Source organism: Pogona vitticeps, chromosome 7 (genome assembly GCF_051106095.1).
Source record: "Pogona vitticeps strain Pit_001003342236 chromosome 7, PviZW2.1, whole genome shotgun sequence".
In the NCBI taxonomy this organism is placed as follows: Eukaryota; Metazoa; Chordata; class Lepidosauria; order Squamata; family Agamidae; genus Pogona; species Pogona vitticeps.
In genome coordinates, this window is record NC_135789.1 from 23,893,638 (window position 1) to 23,913,039 (window position 19,402).

The window sequence follows — 19,402 nt, forward strand, 5'->3', positions numbered from 1 at the left end:
CCCGCGAGGACTGACCTTCACAAAGCTATTGACGGCCATGATGGCCATGTCCGGCTGGCTTTTGGCATAGTTCATGAGGTAGAGGTACACCAATTTCTTCAGCTCCAGGTTGTCCGTCTGCATGCAGTTCACCACGTCTGGGAAGAGAGAGCTAGGCGAGCGAGAACGGGGGTGGGGGTGGGGGAGACGGTCAGGCTGGCCGGCTGGTTCCTAGTGGGCCACCTTCCCCTACCCAGCAAGGGTCTAGATGAGCCGGGACGCAGCCCCCATCATCCCACTGAACAAGCTGACTGGACCTGTTATCCGGTGCAAGGGTGTCAAGCTTAGGGAAGGCGATTCTTGACTGACAGCCGCCTCCCTGGTGTCTCACATGGGTACGAACTGCCGGTTCGTCGGTTCGTGCCAGTTTTGGATGAAAAGGGGCTTGGCGGTTCTCAGCCCCGCCTCCTCCAGCACATGCCCACTCAGAGGCAGTGCCCTGGATTCCCTGCCCCGCCTCCTCTGGGCACTGCTCTGAGTGGGCATGTGCTGGAGGAGGCGGGGTTTGGAATTGCCAAGCCCCTGTTCGTTCGAAGGACGAACCAGCACAAATCGCCGAATTGGCCCTTCTCGAATCTCAGGGCAAATATCTGCTCCCTCCGGTTTGCTCCCGGCCCTTCTAAGGGGAGAATCTAGGCCATGCCTGGACAAACCATCGGCTTCGGCTTGAAGTGTCCAGTGGGGCAACTGGCCTGGCCTGCTGTGGCACCTTGGAAGACCAGCGAGCAGAGCCTGATGCCTGTCCTACGGGGAGAGGCGCCTCACCTGACGTCCTTCCCCACCGTCATGGCCGCGATGACTTTCTTCACGGCTTCCTTCCTTTTCTCTTTCTTCTCATTGTTCAGCTCCGCTTTCAGCTCAAAAATCTCCCCTGGAGAGGAAGAAGGGGTGGTGAGAAAAATCCTACACCGGATCAGGCCCACGGAGCCGAGCCAGGAAGACGACGAGAGTGGCCAGAGAGTAAAAACTCTTCCCTTCCCAGAATCTGGTCCTCTCAGGTAAGCTGCCCCTGAATACGGCACCCCCCTTCACAATGACAACCAATCAGGCCAACTCTTCAGAAACGGGAGTCCTCTCCTTTCCTCAAAGCTGCTGTCCTGTGGCAAGGAGTTCCACCGGTTAACAGTGCAGCATAAATTTGTCCCTCCGGAATCTCCTGGCGCTCTAATCTATCAGGCGATTCCAAGCTTCGGAATCTGAATGGCCCATGACTTAGGAGCTCCGTGTCCCCTGGAAAACTAACCAACTTTCTCCGGCACGTGTTAGCGCTGAGTGTCACCCACAGATGGACACAGAGCCACCAGATACAAATTGTATGAGAGAGGAGAACACCATGATTCCATGGGGATTCACTCGCTATTGATCGATCACTGGTGTATTTCGAATATTCTGCCCCATTCCTCAACTGATTTTAAAAAACAAACCCAAAGTAGCTTAAAGCTAATAATTAAAAATCAATCAATCAATCAGGTCATTCTCTCGCCCTGGCATCATCTAATTTCAAGTATGAGGCTAAAGAAACATCCCAGTGTGCAGGACCCGTCATCGTGGGCTCAAGGAAGGGAGAGGAAGCCAGATTTCTGCTGGATACCAGGAAAAAAATTCTTAACTGTCAGAGCCGTACGACAACGGGACCCATGACCTGAGGGGGAGGCGGTGAGCACTCCAACACTGGAGGCCTTCAAGAGAAATTTAGACACCCCCCCCCCCCGGCAGATCTCCTTTGATTTGGATTCCTGCCTGGAGTGGGGAGGATGGACTTGATGGCCTTAAGAGGCCCCTTCCAGCTCCATTATTCTACGGTTCTACGGAAAAAAAAAAAAGACGGAAGTCAGGGGCCTCCAGCCATGAAACAGCTTGTCTCTCGTTCTCACAAGCCTACAAAAATCATTATTTTTTCAAGATGGTCTCTGGCTAAATGGCAGAGAAAGAGGAACTCGATAGGCTAGCACACCAGAGATTTGAGGCACTTAATGGAGGTTCATCTTGTCAGGGCTTGGCGGTAAACAGCCTCGCTCGATGTCGAGAATCTTAATTATCCCAGCACAGGAAGTCAATGGAGATCAGCCAAAAATCAAAATAAAAAAAGAAAATAAAAACCGACAAAGATCACAAGCCAGGTGTACCATTACGAGGCAGGGAAGAGGCTCTGGAGGGGGGTGGTGAATTTGGACGGGACAAATCCCAAGAGGGAGAAGCAGCCCCTGCGGCAGAAGAGAGATGATCGGGCACCTGGCCCCAGGAATATAGGGTAATCACTGGATGACAATTGTTGTTTTTTTATAGAAAAAAATTGATTTAAATCATGATTGGAATCACAGTTTAAATTTATTTTTTTAAAAAAATTTAATCCAGTTTTTAAAATTTAAATCATGTCCCAGGGTGGATTTGAAGCACAGAAGCACGTTAGATGAGGGCCAATCTCTGTTTCGGAAGGGAAGCCGGGCCTTCGGACAGTGAGGAGTGACGGCTTCCATCATCCCCACCGGCCAGGGATGACAGGAAACGGAGACCAAGAGGATAGTGGGGTGGGTGCTGTCTCCCCAGCCACACTACGGACTCCACGCCAACGCTCATTTTCAGTAGATTTGGGTTTTGAGAGGATTTCGACCCGGTCTGATTACTGTTGCTTATTATTACAACGAATATTAATCATTAAATAACAATAATGATGATGACTACCCAGGCTTCTCCTCAGCTTTATGGTCCTCCGAGGGGCAGGAGATATTCCTCAGAGACTAGCCGTCCTGGTTACTCGAGACACGAGCTATCTGCTACAAGAAGCAGCACCTCCTTGAGATCTAGCATCCTGCGTAGGCTTCTGAACCCCAACTCCTCCCTCCTCTTTGTATTCAGCCCAGGTGCCGCCTGAAAAAGAGGCGCCTCGAGAGGGCGAGCGTTCTCCTCCTCCCCACCGGCCGCCGGGACCCCCCCAACGTCACGCCGCTCACCTTTTTTATTGGTGGTGAAGTATTTAGAGTCCGTCATGGTTGCAGTCCCTCTGGTCACCTGGGAGGAAAAACGACGGATCAGTGGGAGCGGAGCCGCCTCGCTTTCCATGCCAACCGAGACGCAAACCCAGATGAGGGATAGGGCTGAGCTTTTTGAAGTCTTGAAGGCCATCAAAGACACAGCTCCCCAGAACTTCCATCCCTAGATGTTCTGGGACTGCAACTCCCAAGAAATCCTGGCCAGCACAGCCCATGGGGGAGGCTTCTGGGAGTTGTAGTCCAGGAAGACCCGAGGACTGGCCAGTGAAGAAGGACCTGGGGAACAGCCGGTCCTCCATACTGTGATGACCACAGGATCTCTCCACCCCTGCTTTAGAGGTCCACTTATTCCAGAAGCGCAAATAACACGTGAAGGATAAACAGGAGAACAAGCTGGCCTTACAGGATGTATCCAATACCCAACCTTTTTAAAAGCAGCTGCCAAGACATTTTTAACACTGCTCTCAAAATATTATTTTTCTCCAGGTCTGAGGCATCCCTCCCCGTTCAGGATGAAGTTCATCATGTTAACGTTCAAGCATTAAATCAAACGCCTCATTTCCAAGCTCTGCTTTCTTTCAGAAGAACCAATGACAGGTTAGAAGCCTGGAAGATGGGAATCCGGTGCCAACCTGCTCAATAATTAGTGAAGGGTCAGAACGAGACATTAATTCTATGAGCCCAAACGTAACTGACGTTGACCTGGTAAACTGGGGTTTACCTTGGCAGCACTGGACTCCAAAAGAAACTCCTTAGAGAAATAAAATACAAAATTAAATTTAAAATGTAAAAATTTCAATTTAAATCTAGACATTGGACACTGATGTAGTTTGTCACAGTTGTACTCGCATTGCCAAACAGTTACTTTTTAGTTACTTTTTTAAAAAATCCTTCTAAAAAGTAACTGAGATAATAACTTCAATTAATTTTTGAAAAACCCCAGAATGTAGAAGGTCTCCTGGTACAAAGCATTTACACACACAGCCTGGCCACAAACCATCACAGCTCTAAACACAGCAAAGGAAGTGAAGTGACTCCTTTTCACATTATTATCTTATCTGCCGGCCTTTTCCACAAAGAACAATTACTTTCCTTAATATATCTGATCTTGCCATCCATACGAAATTCTCCTTTTAGTAGTTAGTCCAGTGATATGCTTTCCAGTCCCCTTATAAGGATGGTTTATTTTTAGTTTTGGTTTGTTTCTGAGGCTAGAGTTTAGCACTGGCATGCATCTCATTTAAACTCATTTCCATGCTGAGGGCCTCCTAGTTAGAAATGTTATTTTTGCTTTTATCCAGTGCGCAAACACCCCTCCTTCCCAAAATAACTATGGAAGAGAAGAAAGGAATTTAAGTATCTTCCAAAGGATTCCTAAGATAAAATAAGCTGAGTTTTTTTGGGTTTGTTTATCTCCTTCTTTCTTTAGTTTTACCCTCCCTTTCTACTTAGAAAGACCCAACGCGGTTTACATCATGAAAAGGACAATAATTAAAAGCTAAAAACAATAAGTAAAACAGATAGCAAAAAGATAAATAAATAAATAAATAAATAAATAAATAAATAAATAAATAAATAAAACAAAACATATATTGTATTAAAAACAGTAAATAAAACCAATACTAAAAACACATTTGAAAGCAACAGAGTGCAACAATCCATTTAAAAACCCAGCTAAGGCAGCCGATCACCGCCTGAAGAGAAAGGTCTTTGCCAGCAAAGAAGGGACAAGCCAGGCATGCAGTGGCAGTGAGTTCCAGAGTCTAGGAGGCACTCTGTCAGAAGGTTGGAACAGGAAGGAAAAAAACACTGCATTTGCTACCATACCCACAGACATCAAACAAATTAACCAGATCTAGTTTAAGTGACACTCCTGTTTAAATCCTGAAAAATACACTTGCTGCAACAGAAACTTTAATGAGGAAGACAGCATCTACCTTCAAAGTTAAAGGGAGTCAACAAGACCTCAGCCATCCTGTACTTCTTCAGATTACAGGTCCCAGCATCCTCTAGCCAGCACGGGACATGCGGCGTGGAGGTGGGCGGGCGGACCTGGGAGCTCCAGCTCCCGGGGAAGCTGGCGCCGCAAACCCAACAGGGCCAGCGAACCCATTCCGAGTTTTAATCTGTACTGTGCAGGAGATCAAACCAGGTTCAGAACTTCTATGGGAGGACAGGGGTCAGCACCTGGGAGAGCTCCGGTTGAGGCTAAGACCCGGCGTGGATTCTCTACCGTGAAAAACTGGAGCCACCTGTCTCTACTGAGAACTTTTCTGAGATATGGACTAATTCCCTAGATTCCTAGGTCAAAGCGAGCCGTCCCTCCTCAAAAGTCCCCTTCGGAGGAAAAGTGGAAGCAGAAGGAGAATCGATGTGCGCGCAGGAGAAAATATCCCCAAGAGACTAGGGACACAAAGGGGTAAAAAAAAGTCTACGGAGATTTGTATTGGGTGGTGCGTTTGTAGGCACAGCAGTGCCCCAATTCAGACGAGAATATCTATTAATGTAAAATATTTTTAACCCCTCCTTTCTTCTTAAAAAGGACCTGAAGGCGACTTACATCATTTTAAAGACACCTACTCAACCGAACCACGGTGAGTCTGGATATCTTGATGCTTGGATTTTTTTTGGCGAGAGCTTCCAGAAATTCTAGCGGTGGGGATTCCTGCTGAATTCTGGTAGCTGTAAGTGGAGAAACCATATTGAAAAATCCCATGGCTAGAAAGCTGGCATCTCAGTGGCTTTTTTTTTTTGCCTAGCTTTCACAATGATCTTGCAAGGTAGACCAAGCTTAGAAAAAAGGGACTGGCCCAGCTTCACCCAGTGAACTGGCATTTTCCAGTCCCATTCAACCCTTAGACAGCACAGTCTCTCACATTAGATCTGGGCCTGCAAGAGGAACTCTTCACGGGGAGTACGAAAATGTGGCTGCTCCCTGCCAAACTTACGTTCTAGACATCACAAGTTTTAGACATCACAAAAGTGAGAAAGAGGGAGTACAGTCATGCCCCGCTGGACGATTACCCCACTCTACAACAAATCCGCATTACGTCAACGTTTTTGCGATCGCAAAACAATGTGTTAAATGGGAGAATTTCGTTTCACGTTGATCAGTTCCATGTTTCGGGATCCGATTTTACGCTTTATGATGATCAGCAAACAGCTGATTGTCGGGTTTCAAAATGGCCGCTGGCTTTCAAAATGGCCCCCCGCTGTTTTCTAGGACAGATTCCTCGCTATACAGGCACTGAAAATGGCCACCGTATGGAGGATCTTCGCTGGACGGTGAGTTTTTCAGCCCATTGGAATGCACTGAACGGGTTTTCAATGCGTTTCAATGGGATTTTTTGTTTTGTTTGACAATGTTTTTGCTTTACAGCAATTTCGCTGGAACTATTAACATCGTCAAGCGAGGCACCACTGTATCAGATTTTGAGGGATTGACAGAAAGAGAAGGGACGAACAGCAGATCCCTGTATGTTTTCCAAAAGTCCAGTGGGGAGCTCAAACATGTTCCTGAAATTGTTAGCATCAAAACCCCAAACTCTTGTTTAGGGTATGTGTAAAACTAGCAAATGGGCTGAGGCTCGGAAATGTATCATCAACAACATTCAAGCATTACCCCCAACCGTCTGTCCGAACGAAAGCAGAGGGATCAAATCAGTGGCAGCCGGCAAGGCAACATTTGTGCAACCTCCATGGGTTCAATGGGTCTACTCTAGCTGAGACCAACTGCAGGACTCAGGCCCCTACTTCTTAGAAGAGTTCGACCTGATGGGGTGGATCCAGATTCAGCCAGACACAAAACCAGGCCCCTTAAAATAAAAGCAGAGCAGGTGAAAAATAAATAATTTTTAAAATCAAATTGATTTAAAATTTAAAAAAAGAGATTTAAAAATTAAAATCATCAAAAACCTAGTCTTTCAAAATTTAAATTGTGATTTAAATCAATTTGATTTAAATCAAAATAACTTAATAATTTAAATTGATTTAAATTCAGATGCATAGTAAATGCCAAAAAAATTGAGTCAGTAACAGTTGCAATCATACTGAAAAGTCTTTGAACCTGCTTTCTTATTATTATTTATCGATCTTGAATAAAAGGGACGTAAGCTAAGAATGACATACTTAATTCCTGTCCGGTCCAAGCTAAGACCGACTCCATGCCTTTTGCACCCAGATCCTGCTGGTGAATCTCAGGGTTCTAGCAAAAATGTAAAGAAATAAATGTAGATTTTTCTTCTTCTCGAGCTTAAAATCTGCAAGGCCCTCCTCTGATTCAAGGAGACAAGCAGGAAGACGGGAACAGTCATGGCTTCAGAAATGTCTTCCTCCTCATTCTTTGATTGACTCTCTCTCTCTCTCTCTCTCTCTCTCTCTCTCTCACACACACACACACACACACACACACACACACAAAATCACACACAAACAGAGCAGAATAACACTCCACAATGGATTGGTTCAGGAACCCTCCCCAGGGAGAGGTGGAAAAACACCCGCCATGTGGCTTCTAATCTCAGATTCATCTCTCCCGAAAAGCTTTAACAATACAAATGAGGGCAGTGCCACCCTGGTGCCCGGGAAAGCCGAGCGTATCAACGCCAAAGTGCCTTTCTAGGAAAATGCAGGGCGAGGAGAATGGTTTGTTGATTCAGGATTCCTCCTGACGGGAAGGGGAGCCTCTGGTTAAATATGATGATTTTATTGTGATCATGAACTTGCACGCATGGATTATTGCAGGACGAAAGGTGGGGATGTTTGCAAAGATTCCATATGGAGACTGAATGCCAAAAAAAAAAAAAATCAATTCCAACCATACTGAAATGTCTTTGCAGCTGTTTTTTTAAAAAATTATTATTTATCCTCCAAATGCAAACATGACACATTGCCATTACAAACAACCAGCAGCACAGGGAAACCTGCCCCCCCCCCAGATAAACCCTGCATTTATTCCAAGACGTTTACTCTGTTTGCATTTTAGAGGAAGAAAAAAATACATGCAAAGATTTTTTCCGAACCACTGTTGTGTACGACAGCCGTTCACATCAGGCACGCAAGCGAACAGAAACACAGAGCATTGTAAAGAGGGATCCGTGAGCTCAGAACAAAACCACCTCGGGTCCTTTTAAGGGGAAAGGCGGAGTGAACATATTTTAAATAAATGAAATGAATGACCTGGAGGTGGAAACCAACATCCATCCTGGAGATTAAAGCGGATATTGGTGGATATGAACCTCTTCGGCTTTACACAAAGCTAGAGAGTGACATCATGCCATTTGGTACCCACGACATGTTCCAGACGCTAGCAACGCAAGGTGTGTCCTGTGCATCTCGGACGAAAGTCCAGAGAGAAACTGGAGCAAACTTCAAATGACAGGCATTGACCCAAATTAGCCTGTTTTGAGTTGGGTTTTGGCACCCATGAAGGAAATCTTTTTGCTTTCTAAAGCAGCAGAAAAGCACCTATTTCTCAGGTTATGCTTCTAAGCTGAGAAAAGGGAGATGGGGGGGCAGAGAACCGAATCTCGCCGCTTCTAAGGAACAGCCAGAACCGGAGAAGAACACGCTCCATTCTGGATCTGCTCAAAACAGCGGTGGTGTGGGTTCATGCTCTCCCATCCAAAAATAAGAGTGCGGGGGGGGGGGGAGACTAAATAAGCAAAAGGGGGCCCGGGAGGCTTCGGACGAAGCTTTGCCCGCTCCGGGGTCCTGAAAAATGAAGGGGGGGGCTGGTTTAGAAAAGATGGCACAATCTGAAGCTTGTAAAGATCGTCCCACCCTACCCACCTGCTGCCCCTTCCCCCAAAAAACCCCACAGAGCATCCATTCTGGGTGTGATCACAAGAATCACATGCCCCCCTCACTTTAATCTCCTACCCTGATTTACCCCACCCCAGTGAAGGAAAAAAAAAACAGAACTTCACATATTTTCTGTTCCCACCTAACTGCCCTCGGTAGCCAAGTTAAAAACGATGAAAACTGCCTTGGGTCTTTCTTAAGAAGAAAGATGGGGTAAAAATATTTTAAACCAACCAGCCAACAAATAGGTCTTTCCCCTTCTGTAAACAGTCATACTTTTCTCGATCTTTTGTTCACTCACTGGGCTGTTTTGCCGTAGAGGCCACTGATGATACGGCCCTCTCCCCATCCAAAGGGGCCATCCAAATCATCCCAGCTTGCTCACGGTTAAACTGACATGGTACCTTCACCTTCCTTCCCCCCCCCCGGTGTGCTGCTTCACCTGATTTTGGGGGCTCCTATGCAAATGCTGTACCATAAAGACCTCCCTCCCCAAACACACACACCTTTGCCCCCAAACCATCCAAAATATATCCCTTACTGTCTGCTAAGAGAAAAAAAAGCATGTCTCTCCTCTGGAAAAATATGGCTTCTCCCACAGATAAAACAGTTCTGGGGTGTGAGTTGTTCTGACTCCCAAATTCTATCCTGATGACCCCTCCCTTACCTGGAACACCCCTTTGTACCTCCCTGGTTCCCCCCACCACCAAGATTTTCTCCTCAACCAGATCGACCCACATTCATCCTCACTCTCTTAATCCACCGCCCTTCATATTTTAGATTACTGTCCTTTGGAAAGCCCAGATTGAAAGGGGGGGGAGGGCGCTGAAAGAAAATATTCTGCCACCTGCATCACCCCCCGCAAGTTCTTATTATTCATCCTACACACCCCCAGATTTCCACCTCATTTCTTTCTCTAGGGCGGCTTACTCTGGGTCTAGAATCCTCTGGGTTTGTCTCTTTCTCTGGTCCCCGGGTTTAGCAAGAGGCAAAATATAAACAGAAGAGACAAAGCAATAAATGCCATATTCTGGTCCTTCCAAGGAATGTCCCCCTAACGTGGCCTTCCTTAAATTCACTTACTTACAATAAATACTTACTGTTTTTAGCTTTTAAATATTGTCTTTTAAATGATGTAAGCCGCCCTGGGTGTTTTTTTTTTTTAAGGGGAAAGGAAGAATAAAAATATTTTCAATAAATCAACAAATTTAATTTTAAAAATTAATAAGATACCACCACGCACAAAGCATAAAAGAGTTATAATCCATCCTACTCTGCTCAGGAAGCATATCCACTGGTATTACTAGTGAACGTAACGCATCTTTCCATGCATCAGCAGAGGGAACTGGGCTCCCGACCTCTGGCTCCACAGCCAGGAGGCCAACTCACTGAGCCATCCATCCTATAACCCCGGAATCGGAGTCCCCATCCCATTTAGGGAGGGAAAAATAAGAGAAAGCAAGTTCCTGCCATGGGCATCCCCTTATTATTTCCAGGGTCCCACATGGAGACTGGTGTCTCCCCCCCCCAAGAAAGTGCTGCAAAAGAGGCCCCCACCCCACCCCCCAATTCCCAGCTCTTAACCTGCCAGAAAGGGGATCCTCCCTGCCCTATTTCTGAACTAACCGGGGGGCCCAAACACCCACACATCCAAGCCCCAATTTGGGGCAGGAAGGGAGGGGGGGTCATTCCTCCTCCTTCTCACAACCCCCCCCCAACCGTACACCCCACCTAGGGAGGGGGGGCAGGTTGTTCCTCGTCCCTTACATACACACCCCAATAAACCCTACAGCTTTCAAGCCCCACTGGAGGGGGGGAAGGCATGGCGGTCTTCCTCCCCCCCTTATGATGCCCCCCCATTTCAAGCCCCACCGAGGAAAGAAAGATTATTCCTCGCCCCCCCCAATTTCAACCCCCCTCATCCTTCAGAACTACCCCACCTTGGAGGCCCCATTTGGGGAAGGGCATGTCTCTTCAACCCCACACCTCTTAATGCCCCCCCAATTTTGAAGACCCCCCCAATTGTGAGGGAAGGGAGGGGTCCTTCCTCCCCCCACCCCACCCCGCCCTTCCAGGGGGCGGAGCTTCCGTCCAGGCCCCTCCCCTCCCCCGCTCACCTGCGAGGATGAGGAGAAGGGAGGAGGACGAGGCGCGGGGCGGGAGGGGGGGGAGAGAAAGAAAGCGAATCCGCGGCGGCGGCGACGGCGGCGAGTCCGGAGCAACCGCCTGGCTCGGGAGGCGACCGGAAACCGGGCGGTCAGGGAGGTCCGACCACAGAGGCCCGCCACGCCTTCCGGCCTAGAGCGTCCCTCCCCCGCCCCGCCGGTTCACCCACTTCCGGCCGTAGCCCGGAAGCGGAGCGGAAAGAGAGGCCTCGGACACGTTCTAGAAGGACTGGCCCTCAGGTTGCTCCGGCAACGGGTCTGAAAGGACCTTACCTGTTCTGTAGGCCGCCCCGACCGAAATCCCTTACCGCGCCGGCCGGTTTATTTCCACACTTCCGTTCCTCACCGGAAGTTCCCCTCTGGGGTCCTTCTTCCTCCTTCTCCTCTCTATGGCACCATAGAGTTCTGCAGCACTGGACTTGAGGGGCTCCTGGCTGGGCTGGTAGGTGGGGCTGCTTGTCGGGATGGGGGGGTTCATTCCCCCTAATACGGTTGTGGGGTGGACACACATATTCCGCACCCTCCCCTTCCAAACCTGAACCCAGGTTTTCTTCGAAGAACGGGGCAGTAACGAGTTGTGCGAGGAACGTCGTTACTCCCTGCAGGCAACGCGGGTGGAACGAAATTACATTTCAAAAAAGAAAAATTTGTCGAGTTTTTAACCTAACATGTTCCTTTTTTTTGTAGTGCTCTGGGGAGCGCTGGCCGGTGGCTCTCCTGTTATGTGGTCAGGCAGCAAGTCCCATCATCCCCTGCCCAGCATAGCCCATGGGCAGGCGAGTGGTGAGCCACCCCACCTGGATCTCTGGGAGCAGCATCTTCCAGGGGTTTGGGGCCAGAGAGTGTTTAGACTGACTCCCCGTGTGTTGGTGCAAGGCATTCTGGGGCATCATCCTTGCAAGTACTGTATGAGACCAAGCTACTGGCCGAGGCAGTCTCTCGACTCATCCTTATCATCATCAAAGCACTTTTACAACAAAGCCCATCAACCGACACCTTCCATCTATGGGGCCCAGTAGCCCTTTCCTGGCCCGAGACAAAATTGTACTGCAATGCATTTCCTGTAGCAGACGATGGGTCAGCTAGGATGTCAATTAGTGTGTCAACCTGCACCCCTCCTCTGGGGCTATTTTGGTGGCCTCTGGCCCCTCTGCTTTCTGCCCCTGCCATCCCTCGGGGTGGGAAAAAGAACAAACGGCCTATCTTTGAAGCCCCTGACACATCGAAGTTACCATCCTCTGCTTTACTGGAAGTCTGGGATTTGAATATTTGCAGACTGTTGGACAGTTTGGGGAAAGGCAACATTTCTAAGGGCAGCAAACAGGATTTGGATTCTTGAGATCTAGCCACTTGCTATGGCTAAAAACATAGCTTTATGGGGAATCTCCTGTTTTCCTGCTCATTATCGGATTGCAAAGCAAGCATCACCCTACTAACTTCTAGAGTCTACCTTAAAAGTGAGGAACCTTTGGCCCACCTGGTGTTGTTAGGCAGAACCTTTCATCCTCTCTGACCATTGTGATGGTCTAAATGGGCGGGATATAAATTAAATAAATAAATAAAATAAACCAATGGACAGTGTTTCAGGTCATCAATATCTGAACGGCCCCCATGTTTTGCATTCCTTTTTGTTAGAAATAACTCTTTGAATGTTTCAGTAACAAAGGCTTTTGTTGTTCTGTTGTGTTTTCAGCAAAAGGTTTTGCCCAACGGCTAGGTTTTTCCTCCTGGAGAGGAAGCCATGGCAGAGCGCGGGGCTCATCTCGCCGCGGCCTCCGGCTACGAGGACAGGCCTTCCATCTTCGAGGTGGTGGCCCAAGATAGTCTGATGTCGGCGGTGAGACCCGCCCTTCAACACGTGGCCAAGGTAAGACATCAGGTCTGTGAGCAGCCACTGTCAGGGCTGTCGTTCCCTCTCTCTGTGGCTCTCGGGATGACCAGTGGCTGTGTCAGCCGGGAAAGGCAGCAGTTCAGAAAAAGTCATTTATCGTCGCTTTTGTGAATTGGGCTAAACAGAACAGTTCTAGGGATGGTGTGTGCATGTCTTTGTCGACATCTCAGTTCAGGATGAAACAGTCCAAGGGATTGGAGTTTTCCCCCCATCTAAATAAATGATTGATCATGGACTGTGCTTTGAAGCCGGGAAACTAAGCTGTGCTTTGCAGTCCACGACACTTTTGCGTGGATCCCCTCAGTGCCTGGTGATGGAAAATGTACTTCAGGAGCCTATCTGGAATTGATTGCCCAGGTGTAGAAAACTCCTCTCTTGTCCCAGGTTTTGGCCTGCGATGCTCCGGATCTTAAGCCTTGTCTGTCTTTTGTGATCTAGGTCCTGGCGGAGTCGAACCCTGGGCGTTACGGCTTCCTCTGGCGCTGGTTTGACGAACTCTACACCCTCCTGGATCTGTTCCTCCAGCAGTACTACCTCTCCCGGTGCAGCGCCTCTTTCTCTGAAAACTTTTACGGCTTGAAGAGGGTGGTCCCGAGAAGCCACCGCAGCCGCCCGCCACAGGTGCGTCTGGCCACGGCCGGCCTGCCTCAAAGGCACCACTGGAGGTCGCTCGGCTTGCTGGTCCTTGTGCCTTACCTGCGAACCAAACTGGAGAAACTGGTCGCCCGTCTCCGGGATGAGGACGACTACTCCATCCACCTCCCCTCGTCCTCTTGGAAGAGGTTTTACAAGGCATTCCTGGCAGCCTACCCCTATGTGAACCTGGCCTGGGAAGGCTGGATCTTGGGCCAGCAGCTGGGCTACATCCTGGGGAAGGCCCGGCACCATTCCCCCCTGTTGCGCTTGGCAGGCGTGCAGCTGAGCCGGCTGACGGCAGAAGATCTGCGGGCCATGGAGGAGAAATTGACCACCACCGGTTCAGTCTTGCGGTCCCCCAGCAGGTGAGCTGAAATGGAAACGCACCAGCAAGCTGAGGGTCACTGCCATGCCAGCGAATCCCCTGCTTATGGTGTTTCAAAACATCGTTTTCAAAAAGCATGCTCAGCATCACAGATACTGTTTAGTGGGGAAAGCGTACATATAAACCAGAGTGCCTTGATCGGCAAGGGCCCTCGATTTTTAATGCTAGGTCAAGGCAGAACAAAAGGGATAGTTAAGAGAGCAGCTTCGTGGGTGGGGTGTCTTAAAAGATAGGTTCCCCTGTCTGTTATGATTGTTACATGGAGCCTCCATGACCAAGAATAGTTTCTCTTTAAATACCCAAGTGTTCGAAACAAGCTGGGAGGAAACCTTGGCACTCATTTCTTGAGATTCCCAGGCTAAGCATTGCTGGAAACAGGGGTTAAGGAAAGGGGATCTGTTTCCTTTGGGGCTTAATTTTGAACGCTCTTGTTTCTTGTGAAAGACAATATTAAGTGTTTTCCCTGTTCTTCTCAACCTGCCACAGCGTCAAAGAATGGGCTCGGTCCACCACGAAGAAAGCCCTGGGCGGCCTGGCCTTCTCTCTATCCACCGGCCTCTCTGTGGGGGTCTTCTTCCTCCAGTTCTTGGAATGGTGGCATTCCTCCGAAAACCAGGAGGCCGTCAAGTTGCTGACCGCCCTGCCCGCCCCGCCACCCCCCATCCACCTGGACCACGAGACGGACTCCTCCCCTCTCCTGCCCAGGCTCAAGACCATCTGCCCGCTGTGCCGCAGGATTCGCACCAACGACACCGCCCTCTCCACCTCTGGCTTCGTCTTCTGCTACCGATGCGCCTACACGTACGTCAAGAGTCACCAGCGGTGCCCCGTCACCGGTTACGCCACTGAACTTCAACACCTGGTGAAATTATACACCCCTGAAAACTGACGGGCACCTCCGGCTTCCTTGGTCTTGATGTGCGGAAGCCACGTGCCTGCCAGTGGCACACAGCCAGTTTGGTGATGAGATTAAGGCAGCAGCGTCCGGCCATTTTCACCCGTTCTGCCAGCAGATCACCTCTGTTCTGAAACTCACCCCTGTTCCAGATCAACCCACCTATTTCTTTTCCTAAATGGGGGGAAACCAAGAAAAAAATAAGCTCTCTCCCCCCCCACTGCACACTTAATTTGATCCCATGTAATTACATCCTGTGAAGCCATTTCCAATGTGGGGTGACCCTTTAAATCCAGCAGGGCCATTTCTCATATGTTTCTATGGACCGTTTTTAAAATGGGAGGGAGAAACCAGAAGGTCAAATCAGGTCACAGGCTGCCCTTGGCGAGTGCCGATTCGCAAGTTGTTCCTCGCATTCGTAGCTGCTTTGATAACATGATCAGCGTAACAGCAGCGTAAACCTAGTGTAGGATTCCCGCCCTTGAGGAAAGGCTGTGGAATAAATATCACAAAGAATGTGATTTTTGTACTAGAGTCTCAATCAGCTACTTTTTTTTCCTGTTCCACAGCTGCTGGGAAAACGTTTTCTGGGTGAGCCAGCTACTGTTCATGCGGCGGGGGGTTGCATGTAAGGTGGCTCTAGGAATTTTATGTCCCAGGGTGTTGGAAAAGACACCGCAAGGATGAAGGCATTTCTTTTAGGGCTCTGCCACCTTCAAATGCATCCCGCAAGATGAAAATGCAGAGAGCAGGCAAAAGGCGAGGGACTTTGCTCCCCGATGCTGCTACCTGAAAGACAGACATTCTTGAAATGTAGACTTACTTCAGAACACTAAGAATTTCTGGGCTCCCTAGGGTGGCCAGTGAAGAAATACTAAAGGGGACAAGTCCAGTCTCAGAAAGTGTGACATGCAGAAAGGCAGACTACGTAACGGGTAAACAGAAAACTGAGATTGTTACAGCCAGCCATTCTAGGTGGAATGCGAGAAATGGAGGAAAGAGGAGAAAAATCTTAGAGAATGGTTTGGGTGCTGCAAAGCTATGTTCTTTAAAGCTGCTACTGCAAAGTCAAGAGAGCTAGGATGATGCTCCAAAGCACAGGAGGAGAAAAAGAGCCAGCTCCCTTTTTTACTGACCCGTCCTCCTCTGCTAATCCTGTCAAGACGGGACAGAGGTAATCTTTTCTAAAATCCCAATCCACAAAGAAATGAAAAGGCATGTTCTTCCCCACTTTTCTGATTATAACTGAGCCACGTCTTTGTGTCAATACAGCACCATCAATACTCACGTATTAATTCCCGTCGATTTATTTGCAACGGTTGTGGAAACACCATCATTCCATAAAAGGCTCCTTTGGTAATTCAATTTTACCTAGTGTTATGCAGAAGGGTGGTGGCCATTTTCTGTCTCTCCCTCCCCCCTCCTGCTTCCCCCCCCCCGATGCCAGAGGCTCAGAGGCAAAAAGAGAATGGGAGGTGTGTCGCCCAACGCAGCTGGAAGTCTGAAATAAAATACTTCTGCAGAAATCCTGGGTTTGCAAACATGTTTGAGGGGAGGGGGACTACAAGAATCCAGAATCCCCATACCTGGCATGGTTTCTGCCTGGGAATTGTAGTCTAAAAAAATGTCTGCTTGACCAAAGATGCTGTCTGAATCCAAGCCGGAATGAATGCTTCTTTAGAAAAGATGTTCTGCTGGAATACAGTGCTCCGAATCCCCAGTGGGTGGGGGAGTCTGAGAGTTGTTGTCCGTACAAGGAGCACGGGCAAGACCTGCTGGATTCACATCTAAAAGTCACCGCAGAGCTTCACCGGCGAGACCTGGTAAATGTTTGAATGTCCTGCACCACCTATGGGCTTCTGCAATGCCCGAGTGGCTTCGGATCGGGTGGAAGGAAGCTCATCGTAGTCACAACGGGGGGCGGGGGGGAGGCTCCCACCTTTGCTAGCCATGATTAAAACACAGGATAGTATTTCTCCGCTGCCTATTAACTTTGAAGGGCTTCTTTCAAACGCTGATCTCCTTCCTGTTTATATTCACTGCCTCTCCTGTCACCCACCCCACCTTGCACCCCGTTACGAGAGTCTGCTTAGGGCCCTGGGATTAAAGCAGGACTCCTTAAGAGAATACTCTGGTTGGCTGGACAGCTCAGTGGTTTAGGGCTCTGGCTGTGGAGCCAGAGGCTGGCAGGTTAAGTTGTGCCCCAGTAAAGCCAGCCTGGGCAGCCTTGGGCAAGCTGCACAGTCCCAGGGCACCCCTGGAAGAAGGGAATGGGAAACCCACCCCGGAGTACTTTCTACCTGGAAAAACATCACTTTCAATCAGAATTCACTTGATGGCACATTATTATTATGGGAATAATTTTCTTTTTCAGCAGACCTGACCACAGCAGCATTTTTTTCTAGGAGCAGGTCACAGGCTCCTCTTGAATGCTTTTCGTTCTCCATCCACCAAACACGGACCTGCAAAACATGAAAACGAGAGACGCTGGTGGTTCTTTCTCCTGGGAAAGCCATGTATTTGCAAAACGCAGTCTGTCGGGGTGTGGGGGAAATCAAATCCTCAGCCAAGCTGGCTGGAGAGGGGCTTTGGGGCCGCGCCTCAAGGGGTGATCAGGGAGCTTCTGTTTCATACGGCTTTATCCACAGGCCTTTGGGTTCCCCTTGGTTGCCCTCGGTGGCGGCAGCCAACGTCAGCTCAGAGAGAAGATTGCGTGATCACACCCTGGTCAGTGCCAAAACGGACGCCATGGCAGTACCAGGTCAGACTATACTTCGCTCATCATTGCCTTTTCTGGGAATGTTTTTTTTTTAGTTCAGTTAATCCAGTTCAACAGCTGGAATCCTACTGGGTTCAAATGAGGTTGGGGCAAAGTGTTGGGGCCAGCTGACGAGACGCTGGGTTGTGCGCCTGGCCTCATGCTCAATCGCACCACCGGGCAGTGCACCTTGTTAGCTGCGAGACGTTATTGCATTTTCCCTGTGTATAAGACACCCCCTGCTTTTCTAAACCAAAATTAAGACATCTAAGTGGGGCTTAGCAAGTGTAGGGGGAAAGGGATCAAAGCCCTGCAGGATCACTTTGATCCCTGCTTTCCCCTCCACTTGTTTTTTCTCTCCTCAGCTTACTTCTGTGTATAAGACGGTCCTCACTTTTTAGTCTAAAGATTTTAGACAAAAGTATAGTCTTATAAATGGAAAACTACAGTTTGCGTTTGTCCTTCAGCTGCATTCCAGCCTCCTGGAAATGGGTTTTCCAGAAACTGAGGATAGAGGCGCTTGGCTCCGAAATGCTGATGATGCCCTGAGAAAGGGGGAAAATCTCCAACCCCATTAACCTGGAACATCACAGGAATGAACACTGAGCAGGGGGAGAAGGCGAAAGACATTCTCTCCTCTATTGTTGTAGTAAGAAATGATAACATTTCAAATCTATCTGCATCATCAGAAAATTAGCATCGCAGTCAGGATTAGCCAGGCACTTTCCAGAAGCATTCAACAGTTTTACCACATATACCTAGTCCTCTTCTCCACCTCCACTGAGCAAAACTGACCACCCACACCTAACTGGAAAAAGGCAGGCGAAAGCCCAGCAGTAAAAAATAGAATATTTTTGTTTCTACAGACTTTAGCCGCCCGCGAGGGATGAGAGAGGAGCGTGCCCGAATCGTGGTTTAAAATATCTTGCCTGTGTGCTTGTATAGTTAAAGAGTATTGGAGCTGGATTTTGGAGATCTGGGTTCGAGTTCTTACTGAAAGATGAAATTTACAGGGCATTCCTGGGCTGTTCAGAGTCTCTTTCAGAGACCTGTTGTCTTGAACTTTTTGGAGGAAAAATGCAAGATTGATTGACTTATTGATGGGGGGCTTTGTTTATCAATCATGATGCCTCCCTGGTGTCTTGCATCTTTTCTTCAATGTTCATTTGTTACTTCACACCCTCACCAAAAATTGCTTATTATTATGTTTCTATTGCAACTCCAAGATCTTCATGGTGCCAAACGCAGCCCTGCCTCCTGCTGCATCACAACAACCCTGCCAGGTAGGTCCAGGTGAGAGTAAGCAGGCCTGGCCCGAGGGCACCCAGAGGGGTCCACAGCTCAGGAGGTTTCCTCAGGAGGCCACCCCTGTAACCACTGTACCACACTGTCTCTCCAAACTCGTTTGCCTCCTTAAAGCATTGCACTACAGTTCCTATCAGCCCCTTGCAAAGTACTGGGGGTTGTAGTCCAAAATCTTTCTCCCCTCTCCAACTCAATTTTTAACTATTTTCTTTTGCTCTCTCGTCCCTTTCTTCCCCATAGCCCCCACACGACAAAAGGGTCCCCCCAAAAAACCCTAATTTCCAGCCCCCTTCTCGCCCCCAAAAGGACTCACCCGCTCGCTCCCCACATGCTCTTCGCCGCCATCTTGGTCCCTGGAAAAACAGCTGCCGCAGCGTCTTGCCCCCTCTTCCCATCCAGCCAATCGCAGCTCTCCGTTGGTAGACCACGTGAGACTGAGAGCAGCTGCCCAATCACGATCCGCTTGCGATTCGTATAGAAGATCAGGAAGAGAAGCGCTTGAGTGCCAGCGACGCCTCCGGTTCCCATTTGAACGC

The 19,402-nt window shown here is 48.8% G+C and overlaps 2 protein-coding genes, 1 long non-coding RNA gene and 1 other non-coding gene across 10 annotated transcripts in view; 1 reads left to right on the plus strand and 3 right to left on the minus strand.

Annotated features, from left to right (window-relative positions):
* AP2B1 (adaptor related protein complex 2 subunit beta 1) overlaps positions 1 to 11,377 on the minus strand; it is a 50,968-nt gene extending 39,591 nt beyond the window's left edge. For 3 of the 6 annotated variants that reach the window (XM_072978329.2, XM_072978328.2, XM_072978325.2), the window contains exons 1-4: positions 11,270 to 11,377; positions 2,991 to 3,048; positions 805 to 910; positions 16 to 151 (exon numbers count right to left, since the gene is read on the minus strand). In XM_072978329.2, the coding sequence (XP_072834430.1) occupies positions 16 to 151; positions 805 to 910; positions 2,991 to 3,027 (279 nt within the window). In that variant the 5' untranslated portion in view covers positions 3,028 to 3,048; positions 11,270 to 11,377. Of the gene's footprint in view, positions 1 to 15; positions 152 to 804; positions 911 to 2,990; positions 3,049 to 3,453; positions 4,834 to 10,771; positions 10,839 to 10,948; positions 11,107 to 11,269 lie in introns of those variants that run through there. The other 3 variants (XM_072978326.2, XM_072978327.2, XM_078379348.1) reach the window with 3 other exon arrangements.
* On the plus strand, positions 11,306 to 16,329 carry PEX12 (peroxisomal biogenesis factor 12). 2 transcript variants are annotated; one of them, XM_072978323.2, is made up of 4 exons: positions 11,306 to 11,438; positions 12,690 to 12,863; positions 13,326 to 13,888; positions 14,395 to 16,329. In XM_072978323.2, exons 2-4 carry the CDS (start codon positions 12,738 to 12,740, stop codon positions 14,795 to 14,797), a joined length of 1,092 nt encoding a protein of 363 aa, XP_072834424.2. In that variant the 5' UTR covers positions 11,306 to 11,438; positions 12,690 to 12,737; the 3' UTR covers positions 14,798 to 16,329. The 2 variants fall into 2 exon arrangements, with proteins under 2 accessions (XP_072834424.2, XP_078235476.1); XM_078379350.1 differs by having other exon boundaries at positions 11,438 to 12,863.
* An 801-nt stretch (positions 16,330 to 17,130) lies between these two features.
* LOC140701730 (uncharacterized) lies at positions 17,131 to 19,334 on the minus strand. The gene is made up of 2 exons (XR_012080672.2): positions 19,180 to 19,334; positions 17,131 to 17,265 (listed from the first exon to the last, which is right to left on the minus strand). It is a non-coding gene; the product is annotated as an uncharacterized LOC140701730 (long non-coding RNA).
* Positions 17,497 to 17,593, minus strand: LOC140701814 (Z30 small nucleolar RNA). Its single transcript, XR_012080794.1, has one exon. It is a non-coding gene; the product is annotated as a Z30 small nucleolar RNA (small nucleolar RNA).
* Positions 19,335 to 19,402: the final 68 nt, after the last annotated feature.